General features: G+C 35.4%; 1 protein-coding gene across 8 annotated transcripts in view; it reads right to left on the bottom strand.

Annotated features, from left to right (window-relative positions):
• The window catches only part of RFX3 (regulatory factor X3), a 358,769-nt gene that overhangs the window by 119,414 nt on the left and 219,300 nt on the right, over positions 1-20,055 (bottom strand). For all 8 annotated transcript variants that reach the window (XR_003550050.1, XM_027773424.1, XM_006152432.3 and 5 more), the window contains one exon: positions 16,115-16,373. Coding sequence is in view for 7 of the 8 variants with exons in the window: in XM_027773424.1 (XP_027629225.1) it covers positions 16,115-16,373 (259 nt within the window). In the remaining variant the exon portion in view is untranslated. The remainder of the gene's footprint in view (positions 1-16,114; positions 16,374-20,055) is intronic.

Below are 20,055 nucleotides of genomic sequence, written 5' to 3'. Positions count from 1 at the left end.
AATAAAACACCTATGGTGCTTGCTACTGATAGTGGGAATTTCATTAAACTACTAGAATTTCATGTGATTTCAATCCACTTACAAACATAAAACCCCATTTATACAAAGTACAGTGTTAGATCTGTGTATGGATGTGTGTGTGTAAGACGGAGAGGTGGGAGAAGAGAAAGAAAAATGGCAGCAAAGATTTTGAAAGAAGATCTATCAATCAGAAGCTCACCATACATCATGGCCTAACTAATGAGTGGAGGTGACACAATGGGTCTATTCAGATACAAGGGACTAAACACATATAGTATTATGATTAACAGCAACCACAAATAAATATTACTAGAATATAATGGAGGGGGACCAGCAGTTAGCGTAATGGCTATGTCGCTGGACTCCCACGTAGTCGACCGTTGTTCGAGTCTCGGACCTGGTGGCTTAAACTCACGCCGGGCGCGTGTGCGTGCGTGCTCAGGATCCTGAGAGGAGAATGGAGGAGAAGGGATTGCGGTATGGCCATCCCCCCTGGGGGGTGATTTCTCACTTTCTGTCTGTCTGTCTGGCACGCCCTCCACAGCAAAAACCCCCCCAAAAAAAATAAAAAAAAAAAAAAAAAAAAAAAGAATATAACAGAGGGAAGGAAGAGAATTATTTCTTGCTGTATGATTAGAACATTAGTAAGGTAGATCTTTAGTACAAAACTGACAAATAATCTGATGGGGGCAAGTTAATCAACATTTTAGACAAGGCAATACAATATAAGATGGCACAATATATGGTCAAGGAAGAGTAAGATTCATTGAAGGATAAAATTTCTTTAGGGATAGGTAAATTAAGTTAGATTGCAGTTTCTTGGCTGGAATCTTCAATTAAACAGAATGTGAGCGATTGTTTGGAAGTTTTGAGAAATGGAATTAATCTGGTATGACAGCACTTTAAATATTAATCTGGAATATACAACAGAATGGGAGAGAATCTAGGTAAAAAAACCTCAGAAGCTATGGTGCAGTCTAGGATTGAAGCAAGAGCTTCAACTGAAGTAATAAGGTAATAGTGGAGAATGAAAAAGATGACTATAAACATATTTTTTAATTAGAGACCTTAAAGTAGAGAGTCTGAGGCAGAATGCTTGGTATGTTACTTTATTTTTCCATGAAATGAACACAATGGCCTTTATTTCATCATTCTGTGATAGAAATCTCAAGTACACATATCAAATACACTGACATGAATAGATATCTAAAATGTTTTCCTGTTCATTTCTCTGCTGCTTGATCTTTATTCTAAGAATACTGTTGATTTCATTATTGAAATTTCAATTCTAATGCAACGTATTATAACCAGATTAACAAGACATCTGCAAAAATCTGAAAGTCAAGACCCCTTCAGGGCCTTGGTGCGCTTTTTTTGAATGTTGCTCCTTTCTCTCAATGTATCTTTTTCCTTGCCCTTCGATTCTTTTTTCTTTCTTTTTAAAAGTTCTTTGCCTTTTCTGGTACAGAGCATAAAAGGGATTTTTTTTTTTTTTTTTGTTTGATTTTTAGTGATTAAAGGATTCATTGTTACCTTGGGTTCTCTTTTCAATTAATAAGTGATCATGGTAAATATTTTCCATTTTTTCTTTAAACTAATGAAGCTTTAGATATGAGGATATTTTTGCTTATTTTTTGAAAAATCATTTCTCTGACCTACGATACAGCAAGTGCCTAGCTGTATCTGTTAAATAATCACTCTGGGACTGAGTGACCCATAGCATATACATCTTCTCCACAATTACCTAATGCTAGGATACATGGTGCTTGGTATTAAGACTGGTTCATGATACTCCTCAACTCTTCCCTCATAAACAGATAAGAAACTATGGCAAGACATCTGAGATCAAATGGTAGGATGCGCCACTAGAGATGAGATACTCAGTCTGGAAAGATAGGCTTACAGTGTATTAAATGAGATTACTGAAATGTGTGAGGCTTTGAAAATTTTCATGTGAAATAGTAGCTAAGAAAATGGTATCTATTATAGCCCTATGGGTATGTAACTCCATAAAGAATAGCCTAGATTCCTCTCCAGAAGATAAAAGATGACCCTTGGCAATATACTTGAGATGATTTAAATCCTTTAGATTCACCAGCTAAAACAGAACTTCCATGAGAATGGAAACCTACTCTAAAGCAAGTTATTAGTAAAAGAGTTTAACTACCTGAGGCTCTGGAAGTACTACTAGAAGCCATACACATTTTCAGAAGATGGAGAGGATCCCATATTTTAGAGGCTGCTGAAATGTTAGAGGAGTGGCAAGTCTTTGGGGCAGAAAAGTGATGACAAAGATTGATGAAGTATCCCAGACTTAGGAATGTTTCAAAGGGTCAAATGTTGTTACCCTGATGGAATACCTACTAAAGTTCAGAGTCAAAGCTCAGGTAATATGGAGAGCTTCCTACACTTAGATACTAGATTTCCAATCACACATTAGTAGCATTAGTAGACAAAAAGATCTCTTCACAGTGTGTTACATGGCAAGAAACTTTTGAACATAATGAGAAAAATCAAATCTGGTTGGAGCAACTTGCTCAGAGTGTAAAATAAAATGAAGACCATTCAGAGAAAAATCAGAGTACAGGGATCACCCATCAGTTGTGCTGTGGCTTAATTTAGGTGAAAAACGGGAGGAGGGTTAACATCAGCTGCTAAGAGAAAACAACATTGGGATGGGGCACCAGACAGAATTGGAAAATTAAAGAAAATACGAGTATAACTCCTGTCCCCCAAACAAATGTTGAATTCTCAAAAGAAAATGGCTTCAGTACCAGATGCAGCAGCTTCAAAATCATACAGGGTTCATGTGCCCAAAGTCCCAAAAGGAGGATGGAGAAGAAGGGATTGTGGTGTGGCCTCCCTAGGAGGCAATTTCTCATTTTCTCTCTGTCTCTATCTTTCTCCAGCAAGCGCAAATGCACTATGGCAAAAGCCTAAAGAAAAAAGACATAAACCCAGGGAATCCTGTAGGTAGGTTTCTCTCATCTGGATAAGTTTCTTTAAACTAAGCCTGGAGTGTTAAGAGATTATATTAGTTAATTTGCTACTGGTCTAGAAAGTGAAACAGTCACAAATTGGGGACTAGCAGTTGGTGTAATGGCTATGTTGTTGGACTCCCATGTAGTTGACTACAGTTCGAGTCCTGGACCCTGTGGCTTAAACTCACGCGGGGCGTGCGTGCATGCATGCCCAAGGTCCCAAGAGGAGAATGGAGGAGAAGGCATTGCAGTGTGGCCATCACCCCTGGGGGGAGGGTGGGGGAGGGGATTGATTTCTTGCTTTCTGTCTCTTTGTCTCTGTGTCTTTCTGGTGAATGCATGTGCCCTATAGCAAAAACTTCTTATAAAAAAAAAAAAGAGAAAAGAAAGTGGAATGCAATGAAAATATAACCACATAGCAACAAGCAGATAGCCCTTAATATCCTGTGGGGTTGAATCATGGGGAAAAAAAAATGTAAGACTATGAAGCAGAATATACCATTTGAATATAAAAAGGAGGCACATTTTGTGGCAGGCTATAGCAATAAAAAGAGTCTTATATGATTTTTCAGGAATTAAGATTAGAAATTAAGGGGACCAGCAGATGGCAGTGATGGTTATGTCGATGGACTCCCACGTGGCTGACTGTGGTTCAAATATCGGACCTGGTAGCTTGTAAACCACATCCGACACATGTGCATGCGTGGGCATGCCTAGAATCTCTAGAGGAGAACAGAGGAAAAGGGACTGTGGTGTGACCAGCCCCTCAGGGATGATTTCTCACTTTCTGTCTCTCTATCTCTGTCTGTCTGTCTGGCAAGCATACTCATCCTACAGCAAAAATCTATTAAAAAAAAAAAAAAAAGAAAGAAAGAAGAGACACAGGAGATGTATTTTTCATCCCCAGGAGAAAAACAAACAAACAAAAAACTCAGTAACAGTCATCCAAAGATATAGCAACCCCCTAGGAAGGATCTGAAAAGGACAGAGGATTATTACCTGGTGGGGATAGAAACAGCATGATGATAAACATGTGACCTCAAAAGCAAGCTGAAAAGTCTTTTTCAGTCACTAAAATACTAATGCTGCTTTGTTGGCATCAAGGACAGGTAAACAATCCTCAAGCACTCAAAGCCATTGTTACATCAGACCAAGTATGAGTAACCCAAAAGGTACCTCAGAGAAAAGTCCCATCCAAGCTTTCAAGAAAAGAAGACAGAAGGTAGGGATAAGAGAGGTCAGAGATCTGGATGTCGAGTAAACAAAGAATTCGTATTCTCTTTTCTCATGTTCAAAGAAAGAAACAATATTGTATTTTTTTACAAGAGAAGGTGTATTTTTTTTTTTTTAAGAAAAAAGTATAATTGAAAAAAAAATTCCTGGGGCTAACAGGTAGTGTGGTGGTTAAGAGCACTGGACTCCCACATGGCCAACCACAGTTCGAGTCCTGGAACTGGTGACTTGCTTTCTCACTTTCCCGCTTTCTTCCTTGCTCTGTCCCTCTGTGGTCAAATTAAAAATAAGTAAATAGATAAAGTTAAATAAAATAATCCTTTAAAAGAAAAGAATTCCCTATTACTTACTATCCCTGGGAATAAGGAATTTATAATTCCCAGTTAGTTATAATTCCCCATTGCTTTCTAATACAGGAAAATCCTTCTAATAGGATGGCCCTTTGTTTTGCAGAGTTGCTATAGGCTTAAGTGCTTTGCTGCAGGGTTGAGAGAACTAGAGGTAACTGGAATAACCCTAGCTCTAGAAAAATTGAGGGTGAATGCCCTAGCTCTAGAAAAATTGAGGGTGAATGCTCATTGGCAGTATGAATGGAAAAATTGGAGTAAATGAGGTGGTACAAAGAGGCCATATATAACTGTGCTTTGGAGAATATGATGCTAAACCTGCAGTTCTTTCCCATACAAAATCTTTAGTAAAATCTATGCCACTCACAAATACTTCTGGTAAAAGTAAGCAAGACTGACCAGAATACAGGTTCCTTTAGGGGCAGTTGGTAATGTCCCAAAGGTAAACTTCAGTTTGAAATGCAAGGAAATGTGAAGAGCTGCTGAGTCTTTTGTATGAATTACATAGAGCAGAGAGGCCTCCCTGAACATGCAGTTTATATAACCACTTATGCACATCTCTAAAATGTCCCAAATACAATATCATATGCATGGACAATTAGAACCTTCTCTTAATGTAAATATCAACCTGTCGTTTCAACCGATATTAATAAAACAGAAGGAAAAGGAACAATTAAATCATCTTATTTATTGTAGTTATAGGTCAAGGCATATTCCCTAGACTCTGAATTGACTTTTTAATCTCTTTTTTTTAAAGACTGAAGGTCAAGACTAATATATCCAACTACCACATAATTAAAATCGGCCTCACAGTAGAAACTATTTCCTTTCTTGAACTGTAAAGAAAAGTGATTCAAAAAAGGAATACTACAATGCTTTATGATTTATAACGTCATTTTACATTAATTCTTATTTGCTCTTTATGGCAACTTTGAAAAACAGGCAAGGCAAGGGATATTATTTCCTTAATACAGATGACAAAATTGAGGTTCTTTGGGATTGAGGGACTTCCTTTGGATTACGTAAATATTAACTGTGCTATTGAAATCCAAACTTATTGCTTTAAGTTCAATTATCATTCCCCTTATATACAAATGTAATATGAATTTAAATGAAGTAGAAATATCTCAAATTGTTGTTAATGAGATCATCTTATAAGAAGTACCTTAGATGGGACCAGCAGGTGGCATCATGGGTGAGGTGCTGGATTCCCACACGGCCAACCATGGTTCAAGTCCTGGACCTGACAGTTTGCTTTCTCACTCTCCCTTTCTGTCTGTCTGTCTCTCTCTGGTCAAAATTAAAGAACAGTGATAATAAATAAAATTACAAATAAACAAATCTTAAAAAAAAAAGAAGTAGCTTAGAAAATTAACATTTACTAAATTATTTACTGCTAAACAAAATTTATTTAAAAGGAAAGGGTTTAAATAAGCTTGATAAGCACTAGTTAAAAATTATTTAAAAGTGATCAAGTTACAAGACAATGAAAAGTTTTGACTGGATAGTTCAATTTTAATCGCACAAGTACGGTTATCCTAATATATAGTAAGTGCATTTCCTAGTTATATAGATTACTGTTAACTTCCATCAGTGAGCACTTTCTCAGAGAAAGTTTCCTTATATGAAAATACAGTAAATTCTTTAGAGAAACCAACAAAGAGGATACACTTATGACCAGAAATTTCCTTCTGGGTAGTTTCTCTTTTGAACTCTAGGTCTTTAAATTCTGTTTGTAGGCCAGTATCATGACCTGGTGATTAGTGGAGTTGATTGTACATGGCTGACTACACAATTTGAATCCCAGACCTAGTAGCTTGATTACACTCCAAGCACATGTACTTGCCTGCCTCAAATTCCTGAAGGATGGAGAAATTATTGCAATATGACCATACCCCACCACAAGATGCTCTCTCCCTCTCCCTCTCTCTCTGGTAAATGCAAATGCCCTCTGGCATTAAAAACAAAAACAAAAACAAAACAAAATGAACAAAGAAACAAACAAACAAAAAACCTGGGCTTGCATCTGAGATCAGGTAATACAGAAACATGTCTACTTGGTGACTTTTGTTCAGAAAAGGTATCTGTGGTATCAGAAGATGGCATAATGGTTATGTCGCTGGACTCTCATGCAGTCAATTGCGGTTCAAGCCCAGATCCAGCAACTTAGAACTCACACCAGGCACATGTGTGTGCATGCTCAATTATCCTATGAGAATGGAGGAGAAGGAGTTGTGGTGTGGCCATGCCCCTGGGGGCTGATTTCTTGCTTTCTGTTTCTGTCTCTTTCCAGCAAGCGCACATGCCCTATAGCAAATTGCTCTAAAAAAAAAAAAATAATAAGTAAATAAAAATAAAGGCAATTCTGCAGTCTAAGTATTGTATGGATTTGTGCTTTTCTTTCTCTATCTGGTTACCCAACCTGACTAGCCTTTAGGAAAAATCTGCACTTACATTAGCAACATTATCAGAAGATACGTACAATTTTGGTGAACCTAAAATAAATCTATAACATGCTAACATCTGTGATTTAAAAAAATATGGTGAGACAGACATTAAAACTAACCACTTAAAACAAGTGTGGGGCTATTTGTGGATTGCCATTTTTGCCTTGGAGAACAAGGTACCTTTCAATGCTGGATCTAGTTCTGCTAGCCTTTATTGTAAACCTTCATATTCATAGTAGCACAATGTCTAGTCAAAAGGGACTCCTCAATAAATGTTTAAGAGACTGACTGATGAAAGAAAATAATCCAGATTCTAACTGTATGAATATAAATATAAAACATTCACTTTCATTCCAAAATATTGAATAGTAGGAAAGGCTTTAAAAATCTTAACTAAATCTAATTCTGTTTTCACTGTTTAAAACTCTCAAGAGTCTAATAAAGGAGAACGTCATCTAAAATCTAGAATCAAGGCGTAATTTTATTTATTTATTTATTTATTTTGGAGAGATTTTTGCTTTAGGGCATGTGGGCTAGCTGGAGAGATGGAGAGACCGAGAGACAGAAAGTGAGAAATCACCCTCCAAGGGGGATGGCCATGCTGCAATCCCTTCTCCTCCATTCTCCTCTTGGGATCTTGGGTACAGATGCACACGTACCCGGTGTGAGTTTTAAGCTACCAGGTCCAGGATCTAAACCACGGTCAGCCATGTGTGAGTTCAGCAACATAACCACTATGCCATCTGGTTCCAAGGTTTAATTTGAATCAGGACACCTCACAGATAATACTGGTTACATAAAGAAAAGGTTGTTTCAACTACAGGCATTTGAAGAATATAACCAAATGGATAATGCTTTACAATCATTAAGAGCTTGCCTAAGATTTTTAAAAATAACAAATTACTTTTCTTAAACAGATACTATATTCATAAGCCTCCCACCTTTTTTCTTCATGTATCCTTCCAAAGATATCTCTGTGTTTATGTAAGCATATACAAATGTATGTTTCTATTTATACACAGACATAATACACACATGCACATACCAAGCCCTGTCTTAACAATGCTCTGGAGATCTTACCCTATCAATATACATGTGTGCTACCTAATGCTATTTTAGGGCTATATAAAATTCCATGGAAAGAGCCCAGCCACGGAGGTACAGTGAGTAGGAGCAATGCTGTGCAAAGCTGAAGCCTATAAGGGAAGGCTCTGGGTCCTGTCTGTACCTACATAACACATCGGGCACATTTACCACGGTGGTTAATCAGGGTATGCAGACCTATCAAAGGTGCCTCTTTCTCTCTCTCAGGTAATAAATAAGTAAACCTAAAACTCCATAGGAAGGGCCAATGGATTAAAATTTATTTAACTGTTTTGCTGCTGATTAGGTATTTTTAAGTCTCTTTCTCTTACAAACAATTCTACAAAGAACATAGGTGTTTATGCAGCATAAAGAGCATTATCAGTACATAAGAGCATTATCAGAATAAATTCCTATAGGTGGACTCACTGGGTTAGAGGATACATGTATTCTGAATTGTGATAAAAATTTCCACATCACTTTCCAATCCTGTGCCAATTTAGATTCCCATCAACAGTGACTAAGAGTGCCCTTCTCCTTATATATTTGCCAAGGTTTACTAACTTCTGCAGCTTTGTCTGTGTGGGAGATACAACACGGTATTTCTTGGTTATTTTTCATTTCATTTTATTTCCAGTGGACTGCCTGTTTACATACTTTCTCCATTTTTGGTCTTTTATTCTGATGTATTTTAAGAGTTGTTTATTTACTAAAAAAAAAAAAAGAAAAGTCATCCTTTAGAATATAATGTCTCAAAGGACTTCAGTTTGTTATTTGCTTATGGTCTTTGTTGACTGTGGTTTTCACTTCTGTGTAGTAATGGAGTTTATTGATATATTATTCTTATTTATTATTATTTTTAAACTTGCTATAGGATGTGTGAATTTTCTGGAGAGAGAGGGAAAAGGAAAGTAAGAAAGCATGCAGTAAATTCTTCTCCATTCTCTTTCAGAATTTTGGGCATGCATGCACATGTGACCAGCATGCTTTTGAAACCAGTAGGTTTGGACTAGAACCACCCAGTCAGGCCTGGCTCTTGGTATAGTATCATCATTTTTGTTTCTTGTTTTGTTTTTGTCATAGGGCACAGGTGTTCACCAGAAAGAGACACAGAGCAGGAAAGCAAGAAACCAACCCTCAGAAGGGATGCCACACCACTATCCCTTCTCCTCCATTCTTCTCTCAGGATTTTGGGCACACACCACACACATGCACCCAGCACAATTTTCAAGCCACTGGGTCTGGGACTTGAACTGTGGTTGGTCACGTGGGAGTCCAGTGCCTTAACCACCAAACTACCGCTAGCCTCATGATACATTCTTTACAGCTGCTGTATTTTATGTCATTAATAATAAATATTTTCCATTCAAGTGAAATTAATTTGGGTATAAAGACTAAATTTATGGAACATATTTGTCTTTTATAAATGGTTATTCAGTTATGTGGATGGTTATTCAAGCATGTGGATATGGAGCAAATGGAGAACTGTCACTGTGCTGCATTGTGGTGGTCACTGTGCTGCATCTTCCCTCATTAAATTAGAAGACCTGGACCAATAGAAGAGGTAATATTAAAACTTTATAGGTCTAATATTGACTCACATGCAATACACAGACTTTAGCATATTTTAATTTACCACTAACACATTTCATATTTTTCTGGATTAACTGATCTCCACGAATAAAGCAGTGTATTAATGTTCTCCTTTAAAATTTATAGTAGTTTCAAGCTACTAAATTAATCTGAAATTTTGCTTATAAATATAAAGATTGAGCAAAAGCTATACAAAAGGTTGTCGGAAACATAGCTTACTCCTACACTGATAAGTCTGTAAGCGTCATTAGATCTTCCTGATCTAGATTTCATATGAAACAGAATCAAGCTATTTCTATTGGGTTACTAACTACTTGTATTCTGAAACACTATTTCAGTATGAAATAGCTGAAAAATAAAACAATTCATTACTATAGTTTGCTTTAGAATTTCAAGGAAATTCATGGGCTATGCTCAGGAGAGACTGAAACCTCTTGCCATTCTATTTATCTTAACCTTCTAGTTTACCAAGATTTCTAGGAGTAAAATGTCTTATAGCCCCAACCATAAAATTACTGTCTCTGGATCTTATCAGCTTCATGGCTGGAGGAGTGTGGAACTGACTGACAGCTGAACGGAATATAGATGAAGCGATGGACATTACAAGTCACTCAAAGTCCCATTTTATTAAGTGCTTTGAAAGTGAAGTTCAGAAACTTCAGTCAATTTATGATTTAGGGCAGGAAGCAGAAGATTTGTGGTACTCTGAGTAGTTTCATTTGAGGATTCAGGATGGTTTAGTGGAAAAGAGACATAGGAAGACAAACAATGCCAAGATCATAATGGACATACATGCTTTTGCCAAAATAGTGTTTATTTTTAATCTCTAAGGCTAATTGGAAGACTAAGTAAATTATTTTAAGCACAAATGACTATTTCTGTAAAATAAAATAAGAACTGTGATTTATGCATACTTCTAACTCAAAAAAGTTACTTTCTTCCCAAGCATACCTTGACATGTAACTCAACAGAAGTTTTTATATAATGTGACCATAACGTTTTTCTATATAGCCACAACCAGTTCTTGAACATTATTTTAACATTTTTCTGCCCCTTTGGTAAAACAGACCACCAATTTGGCTAATATAATCATTTTCCCAAAATATCAGAAAGTCCTTAATGTACTGATATTAAAAAAAAAAAATTCCTCTAAGTCATATTGTTAGGAGGAAAACAGCAAGATGCAGTATTTTTGCTATCATTTGTATAAAAAAAATATGGTTCCCAAATAGTAAGATTTTATAAATAATATACAGAAAAATAATCAAGGAAAATACCTTAGACTTTCAAATGAATAGTCAGAGTGAAGGACATTACACTACATAGTTAGAAAGAAAGTATGAGTTCAGAATGTTGACTGCAGCCACCTCTTTTACTTTAACATTCATGTGCTACTGAAATATTAACAATAAAGATCTTGAATAATAATTTAATGAAATCTGAAGTATATATTCAAATTACAAGTTAGCTGAACTCACTGTGATGGTTCAATAAAAATGCTATAAAATTTTTCTGAAAATTGTTATTTAATACTATCAGCAAGAAATGGCTTTTACAAGTGCTATATCTATTTCTATAACTAAAAATTGTATACATATATATTTACATATATAACTTGTAAACACATGGACTCTATTGACCAAATAAACAAACATGGCAAAGGAGAAATAGTATTTTGACCAAATCTGAAAATTGGTAGTTAGTACTATAATATATACATCACATAAAATTGAATGTTACCATCATAATCTTTTGAAAAATGCTGACATTTTTATGTTCCTTGAAAACTAAAAGATTTTATAATGCAAAAAGTCAAAACTAAAATATAAAAACACCTTTATGCAAAATATTTTTTCATTTATAGTTATAAAACTAAAGTTATATATTCAAATAAAGTTCTAATTCAGAGATCTTTCTAGTATAAGAAAGATGATTTAGGTTTCATGTTGAATGTTAGGTAAGATATTATTTCAAGTGCTAATCATTTATTTTTTCTTAGTAGTGGCTTCTACTTCAAATAATTAACTTTTTTCATTAGATATCTTAGGAAATTGACTTGTATATGAGGTAAAATTTCTTGGTGGCAGGAAATTATTCTTAATAATTTTGAATGAAAGTATTTCTGTATAGATATAGATCAAAGTAAGAGAGAATCAAGGCAATTATTCTAAGGAACAGAGCATGAAACACTGTTAACCAGAAACTGAGTAAAGGAGGTTGGTTTATTATATTTTCAAGTAGCAAACTTAACTCATTTCATATCAAATGAATTAACTAACTATACCTATGACTTACTTGTAGGCTCTTAATGATGGCCCAACTATTCCCAGTCAGAAATGGTGGCCACAGTAGAGATTATTCCAGCTCAGTCCTATCAGCCATTCTAGTTCACTGTTTGAACATTAAGAACAGCCAGAAAAAACTGAAGTCGTAATGAAGCAGTTTGACTTAATGTTTGGAAAGGAATGCTTGAGTCTTAACCAACAAGTTGTTAAACATTATGCTTCTACACATTCTTTTCTTTACTGTAAATTGACAATAATTGTGTGAATTACTGGAGTACAAAGTAATGTTATGATTTATGAAAACAATGTGAAACAAATACATTCTTTTGTAAGGTTCTATAGTGAATGAAAAATATACATGAAATCATGCAAGTTCCTTTAATGCTGTGGTACACCAAAAAATCTTGATTTCTAGGAGTCAAAACAACCAAAAGATCCATAGTTGCTATTCTAGTATTTGGCAAGATGAGGATGGTAGAAAATCTTAAGTAGGTTTTATAAGATTAAACTTTGCTAACTTTCCTACAGTAACAAATGTAAACTGTAAACTGAGAATTACAATCTCACTATGAATCAAGCAGATGAAGATCCTCAGCATGAATGGGAGCAGGAAGATGGCAGATTCTAAGTCAGATATATTGGGTTATCGTAAAAGTCATAACGTATTTTTGCGCATGACTTTTCTGACAACCCAATTTTTTCAAGGTAATAAGGTAATACGAGAAAGTCATTAAAACATTCATGGAAATTAGTATTATGAAAAAATCTATGGGCCCAGCCCTGTAGTGCAGTGATTAAGTGCTATACACAGGAAGTCAGATCCCTCAAGCCCAAATGCAGTTTGAATCCTACTCCTGGCTACTTCAGGCACACATGCACGTGAATATGTGTGTATATGTTTGTGTGTGTGTGTGTGTGTGTGTGTGTGTTTGTGTCCAAGATCCTGATGGAATCAAGATATGTAGCAGCATGACTATGTTCCACTTGGGGGTATGCTTTCCTTGGTGAGTACACATGCCCTCTGGAATAATAAAAGAAAAAGAAAGAAAGAAAGAAAAGAAGAAAGGAAGGAAGGAAAAAGAAAACACTATGTATTTTAAAATTCTTGTACTCAAATAAACCTGTACTTTAAATCTATTTTTCCATGAACTTTTTGAAGTCCAATAAACAGCACCAGAGGTATATTTAGATAAGTATGCCACTATCCTATAGGCTTTGATGAAGGTCCCTTGAGGATTTTCTACACAAAATTATCATATTATTCAACATTTATACTTTTTGTTAAATGGAAATTTTCTTATTTAAAGAAAAAAAAACCTAAAAAAGAAAATACAGGCAGAATTTTCATTAACAAGACAACCTTAATTATCAATGTTTTTAAGTACAAAATTAACGTATACAATTAATATTATGAACTGACGGTTTTGAAAATAGTTTTCAACTATTTCCAGTTGTTATTATAGTTATTTTATGAGTAATTTACCAATAAATATAATACAAATATACATCAAATTTGTGTAGTAGATCATTTAAACAGTAACACCACCTTTTATACTCTATATTGAAAGCCAAAGTGTATGCCTTACCCTTCCCCCCAAAAAATTATAAAATGTACCCTGTTAATATTGGCAACTGTGTTGCATAAGCTGATTCCTTTAGTGACAGAACAGGTAAATTTAGAAGGCTAAATCCAGTTGATGAGGATATTTAACAGGTAGTCAGAAATAAGTGTGAATCAAGTAAGGATGCCTAGAGAAGATGAGGAAGGCATGGGAGTCAGAAAGATGTTGCTAACATGAGGGAAGGTGGAAGAAATGTAAGTGAAAAAGGATATATTTGCCCTGTCTTTCAGTTTTCTTAAGGTCTTGAGAACTAGTGAGTGCTTTCCTTCTCATTGAAAATGACTTTCCAGTTGGCATTTACTAGGAATGCATAAAGAACTGGCATTTTGTCCTACTACTCTTGTTTTTATGGTAAAGATATAGTTATTATATCTAAATTATTTTATAATTCCTTTATACATATGTATCATGGTTTTAAAGCTAGGAGGAAATTAGGAAGTCATTTGGTTTAACTAATCTCTTACTTTATTGATAGGGAACTAAGGTCCAGAGAGGCTATGACTTCTTGATGTCAATTCCCTTCAGTTTCTAATCTACATTAGTATACTAAGTGTGACTAAATGTTGTAGAAATACTGTATTTAATGCTATTGGGAGCAAGAGACACATATACATAACAAACACTTTTTAAAAAAAAAAGACACACACACACACACACACACACAAAATCACAGAAACTCTTTACTGAGAACATAGTAACAAAAATGAATTAACAATAAAGGTTTTTTTAAAAATTAGGGAAGAAGTATTAAATGGTGAAGGCATAAACACATATAATCACTACAAATACACAAAGTATATACAAAGTACTTACCAAGTACACATACTATCCTGGAGAAAATCCATAAAATGAGAAATATAAAGGCTCTCATATTATTATTTTCTCCTAAACTTATTACTACCTCTATTACATGACAAAAGCAAACTATGGTAAAATAATGAGACAGGGATACATCCACCTAATTCAAATCTCTAGCACCCTTTTATATGAAACATCTGGAAAATCAATTCCATTGCTCCTTAGTTAGTGCCTCCAAATGATCATTCTCCCTTATGTGCTTAGTTACCAAGAAAAAGGAACATTCAAATTAAAGCTGGATGATACCAAATTCTGTAAAACTTTCTATAACTATATCTGTAATATCATTTAATATAGTAAAATATATTGTGTCCAAATAAATATATTTATTAAATATTAAAAACTTGACAATTTAAATATGTACGTATTTTCCTAAGATGTTATTTGTTCATAGCTATGATTAGAGCCAACACACTTGTTTTTCACCTGAATCAGTGTCTCTCTGGTAGAAGGCCACATGACTTTACATGTGGCACATGGATAAACATTTATTATTTTACTATTTAAGTATTCACTTCAATATGTATTAGAAAACAATACACATGGTTTTCTTTTTTTTTTAGAGAGGTTTTGGCTATAGAGCATGTGCGCTCACCAGAAAGACAGAGACAGAAAGTGAGAAATCACTCCCCAGGGGAGATGGTCAAGCTTCAATCCCTTCTCCTCCATTCTTCTCTTGGGATCTTGGACACGTACACACACGCACCTGGCCACCGGGTCCAGGACTCAAACTGCGGCCAACTACATGGGAGTCCAGCAACATAGCCATTACGCCAGCTGCTGGTCCTGATAGTTTTCTATTTTAAAAGTGAGTCGATTTTTAAAATTACATTAAGTAAGTAATAGAACAACTGGTATGTGAATAAGACAAAACTTAAATGTGTAATATTTGGGAAATGCTGCTCTGCATAACGTAACTTTTCAGGGGGTAAGCTAACATAAACATTTCTGTTGAAATGTGAAAATTCCAAACTAAATATACTTAATTCACAATAATATTGCTTTTCTTTTTTTTTCCTGCCAAGGGAGTTTCACTATGCTGCAAACATTTTGCTTCAGTCTCCTGAGTAACTGGGACCACAAGCATGTGTCACTATATTCAGCTCTCTCACACAGGCTCTTACTTTGCTGACCACAGTGGCTGTGATCTCATGATTGTCCTGCCTCAGCCTCCTGAGCAGCTGGACTCCAGGCCTGCATCACTGAATTTAACTTATTAGAATAGGCTTGGGAATGAAACTTGGGCCTCCCATGAGGCCTCAGCCTGTCAAACAGTTTTCTCTCACTCATTACCACAGCTGGACCTATTTATTGCTTGCCTTTTATCTCATAGGATAAGCACAAAAGTAAGTCTTCTCAGTAGAAGACTGTAATTTAAGAAAATCTATTCAAATCAGCAATTTAATGAGTAAAAATCATCTAACTTCTATTATTAATAAAAAACGTCCTAATTCACTTAACTGAAGGGTACATATATCAGTAACATCCTGCATAGTATGTGTTACATTCTGCACACCACAATACTATAACTGCTTCATACATTTTTGTACCAGTCTGATATGTTGTACTTTCCCCTCTACAGTGGAAATTTTAAGAAAGGCTACCAAGAAGTGAAATTACACAAACAAAAAGTCATATACTTACTGTTGCTGGGGAGGCTCGAGTTGTATGTGTCACTGAGTGACCAGAGTTCTCCATTGAATTGCCAATCAGATAGGTTCCTCCAGAGCTGCTGATAAGCTGTCCTCCTGTGACGCCCATCTGAATCCCACCAGTACCCACCATACTGTGGGACGAGACCACGGTAGTCACCTGTGCAGAACTTCCTTGAGTATCAAAGTAATTGCCTCCAGTGTTTTGGCTGTACATCTGTGTTTCTGTGTAAGGATAAGTTGTTGTTCGGCTTTGGAAGAAGAAGAAAAAAGAAGTTAACTAGCTTATTTATATCATCTTATTTACAGTTTTTCAATGTCAATATATTTAAAATACATCAGTTAGCTTTGCCTTTGGAATACGGTGAATTTCGCACTATATATGAAATGTCATTCCCCTGTACCAAATTAAAGGTACAGTTGACTCATTCTCTCTACTTCAGAGCTTTTGTCCTCTACTAGTGCCCATCTGCACCGTATATAAATAAGCTCAAGTCTCTTCTCGCCAAGAAATCTTGCTGAACAACTTCAATGCCTTAAAAATCTTCCTGCAAATCCTAGTTTTAGAAAAGCTAGATCTAAGATAACTGAGTGTCGACAAGTCAACTAGTTCTCATTCCTGGGCGACATGCAATAAACCTAAGGTAGCTTATGAGAATCTCTCTCTTACCACCATAAGGGACTTGAGCAAATAGTTAACTCACCTTGAACTCTAAACCACTCTCTACTATCTCTCTTCCTTTACACTCAAGCCTCTCCTTGATGAGTTGACTATGTCACCTCTTTAAGTCCTCACTTTTCACTTCTCCAACAACTACAGTCAAGCTTCTGTTCTTAGCCTCTCACTGAAACTGCTTTTAATAAGGTCACTTGTGACCAAATCTAAATACCAAGCTAAAAGGCTCCTGTCAGTCCTTATCTTTTCTGACCTATCTGCAGCATGACTTCATTGACCACTCCATGTTGCCCTTTCCCTCCTTTTTCTGTTCTGATTAAGCTTATTTGATTATATTCTTTCAATTTCAGCTGACTATAACTTACATTTTAAGATGGACTTTTTAACTATATATTTTCAAATACTTACAAGTTCACAAGAAGTTAAAAACTGTGCAGAGGCATTATATACATTAATTTTAAAAATTCAAATACCAAATTAAAATTCCCAGTTCTGCTATTCTCTTCAACTCTATAACCCAGAGCTAGCCACTTTTGGCAGTCTGGTGTGTATGTTTCCAGACATTTCTTACACATATATTATGGTTTCTCTGATTTAACCTCTCTTGTCCCTTAGTTTCTGTCTTATTTCTTTTCTACTTTTTACTTTATTACCACTATCGCTCAAGAACCCTCTGAATTTTTCATTTACTGGTAGTTTAAATATTGGTATTTTCCAAGATTTCTATTTTTAGTTCTTATTTTTTTCTCATTTTTATTTAGACCACAGACCTTTAAGACTGCAAAACACGGCTATATTCATGCTCCTAATAAACAATCTTACATAGGATGATTTATCTGGTCTCTTTACTTTCTAGTTATAATTTAAGAATTTAAAACCCAAGTGTTGAACAGCTAACTGGTATCTCTATTAGAAAACCCCATGATAAATGGATGCTCCATGTGCAAAATTTAACAAACAACAAGATCCCTTTTGTCTCTTGCTCTTTCTTTTATATCTCTCCTCTCAGCAAGTAGCAGCACCACCATCCTCAGCTTTGGAAATTACTGCTGATTCTTTCTTCACTTAGACTGACACCAGTCACTAACTCCTGTCAATTTTATCTTTTAAATAACTCTCCAATTCTCCTTTCCATTCTTGTACTCACTGTCTTGTAATGTTCTCTATTATAATTGCCTTCTAATTGATTTTCCTTCCTCTAATCAGGCTCTCTTCCAATCTATCTTCAAATATGCTGCCAGGGGAATTGTATAAAATGCAAATATGAAAAAAAACTTTACTTAAAAATCTTTCCATGATTCTCTCTTGCCTTCAAAATTCTCTGAAAGAGTTTTATCAGAAAAAGTTCAAAAACCCTCGAATGCCTAAATAGAACCGTTAGCCATGTTCTCAAATGCTTTCTTCACTCAGGCCATAGTGGCTATTTTGCTGGTCCCCCAAGTGCCTTTTTCTCTTGCCTTTCTACTTTGCTACATATGATTTTCTCTGTCTAAAAGGCTTCTAAATTTTTCTTCAATTCTATTCCTTTGTCCTAATCATTCTTGAACCATTTAACTCAAGCTCTTTATCTCAGAATTATTTCCTACATCCTTTGCCCTTCAACCAACAGGCTCACATGACTATTGCTTATTCTTTGCACTTTTTGGATATCTTTTCCATTCCTAAAATACAGCTCTGAACAAACTTACTGTTAATTTTCTAGTATCTTCAAACTCCCATGAAATTATGTATTCTCATTTCTACTCTCAAAACTTAACATAGTACCTGGTACATATGGGCACAAAATAGTAAACAAAAATCTGAGCCTATTTAAAAGTATTTGGGCATAATGGCCAGTTTCATAAATTTCTGTAACACATATCCTCTTTTGTTATGTTGAAACATGAGAAATTATACTAAAATATTACAAAGTTTTTCCAATAATTTAAAACAGGTACTTCTAGCCCATTACAATATTACAATTGTAATTTTCATCATATATTTTAGTAAAATAATTCTAGTGTTGTGAAAATATTCCACATTGAACAAAGTTATTCCTTCCTAGAAAGCTAAAGCAGATACAAATATAAATGCTACTTTAGGGAGATAACAGAAACAACCTCACAGAAAAATTTCTTTTCCGTGTAAAAAAATAATGTGTGTGTGTGTATATATATACATATATATATATATGCTACAGGGCACAGGTACTTTCTAGAGAGAAAAAAAGCAAGAAATCACCCCCCAGAGGAGATGGCCATGCCACAATCCCTCCTCCTCCATTCTCCACTTAGGATTTTGGGGACACATGTATAGGTATCTGGCATGAGTTTTAAACCTCCAGGTACAGGATCAAAACCGACTACATAGGAGTCCAGCAAAGTAACCATTTTGCCATCTGCTGGTCCCACATGTACAATTCTCTTTTAGTTTGAGAGATTTTTTTATAGGGTACATGCGCTCACCGGAGAGACAGACAGAAAGCAAGAAATCACATGCTCCCCACCCCTAGCCCTGAGGGGAAGGCCACTCCACAATCCCTTCTCCTATATTCTCCTCTTGGAATTTTGGGCATGCACACACATCCAACATGAGTTTTAAGCCACTGGGTCTGGGACTCAAACCACTGTCAACTACGTGGAAGTCCAGTGATATAACCACTACGCCACCTACTGGTCCCTCTTTTTTCTTTTGAGAAAGAGAGATTTTTGCTATAGGGTACATATGCTCATTGAAGACATGGAAAGAGAAAGACAGAAAGTAAGAAATCAGCCTCCTGGGGATAGTCACACTACAATCCCTTCTCTTCCACTCTCCTCTTGGGATTTTGTGCACACATGCACACGTGCCTGGTGAGAGTTTAAGCTGCCAGATCTGAGACTCGAAGTGGGAGTCCAGCAACGTAACATTATGTCATCTATTGGTCTCCCACATGTACAATTTTTATCATTGCTATACTGCCTATCTAGGAATCTCATTTACTTATTTTCTTGATTACATACTCATTTAATAAAACTAAAAAGTTTTATCACATTGATGTTAAATTGATACAAATTTCACTGATATTAAATTTAGATAAAAAGAGAAAGTTATTCTTAGTTATGTCCCCTGAATACAATAGTGGCCAGATTTAATTGTGTTTAAAATAACACAGTCTGATGTGGGTATTTAAATATAATCAAATAAATTATAAAGATATAAGATAATAAGTACTTTGACAGATGCAATGTATGGTTCTGGCTTTCTTTTTCACAGCTGAAGCAAAAGCATTTGGTATG

The sequence above is a fragment of the Tupaia chinensis genome, unplaced genomic scaffold (genome assembly GCF_000334495.1).
Source record: "Tupaia chinensis unplaced genomic scaffold, TupChi_1.0 Scaffold000354_1, whole genome shotgun sequence".
NCBI lineage: Eukaryota > Metazoa > Chordata > Mammalia > Scandentia > Tupaiidae > Tupaia > Tupaia belangeri.
Note: the sequence above shows the minus strand (reverse complement) of the source record. Positions and strands in the feature narration are given on the sequence as shown.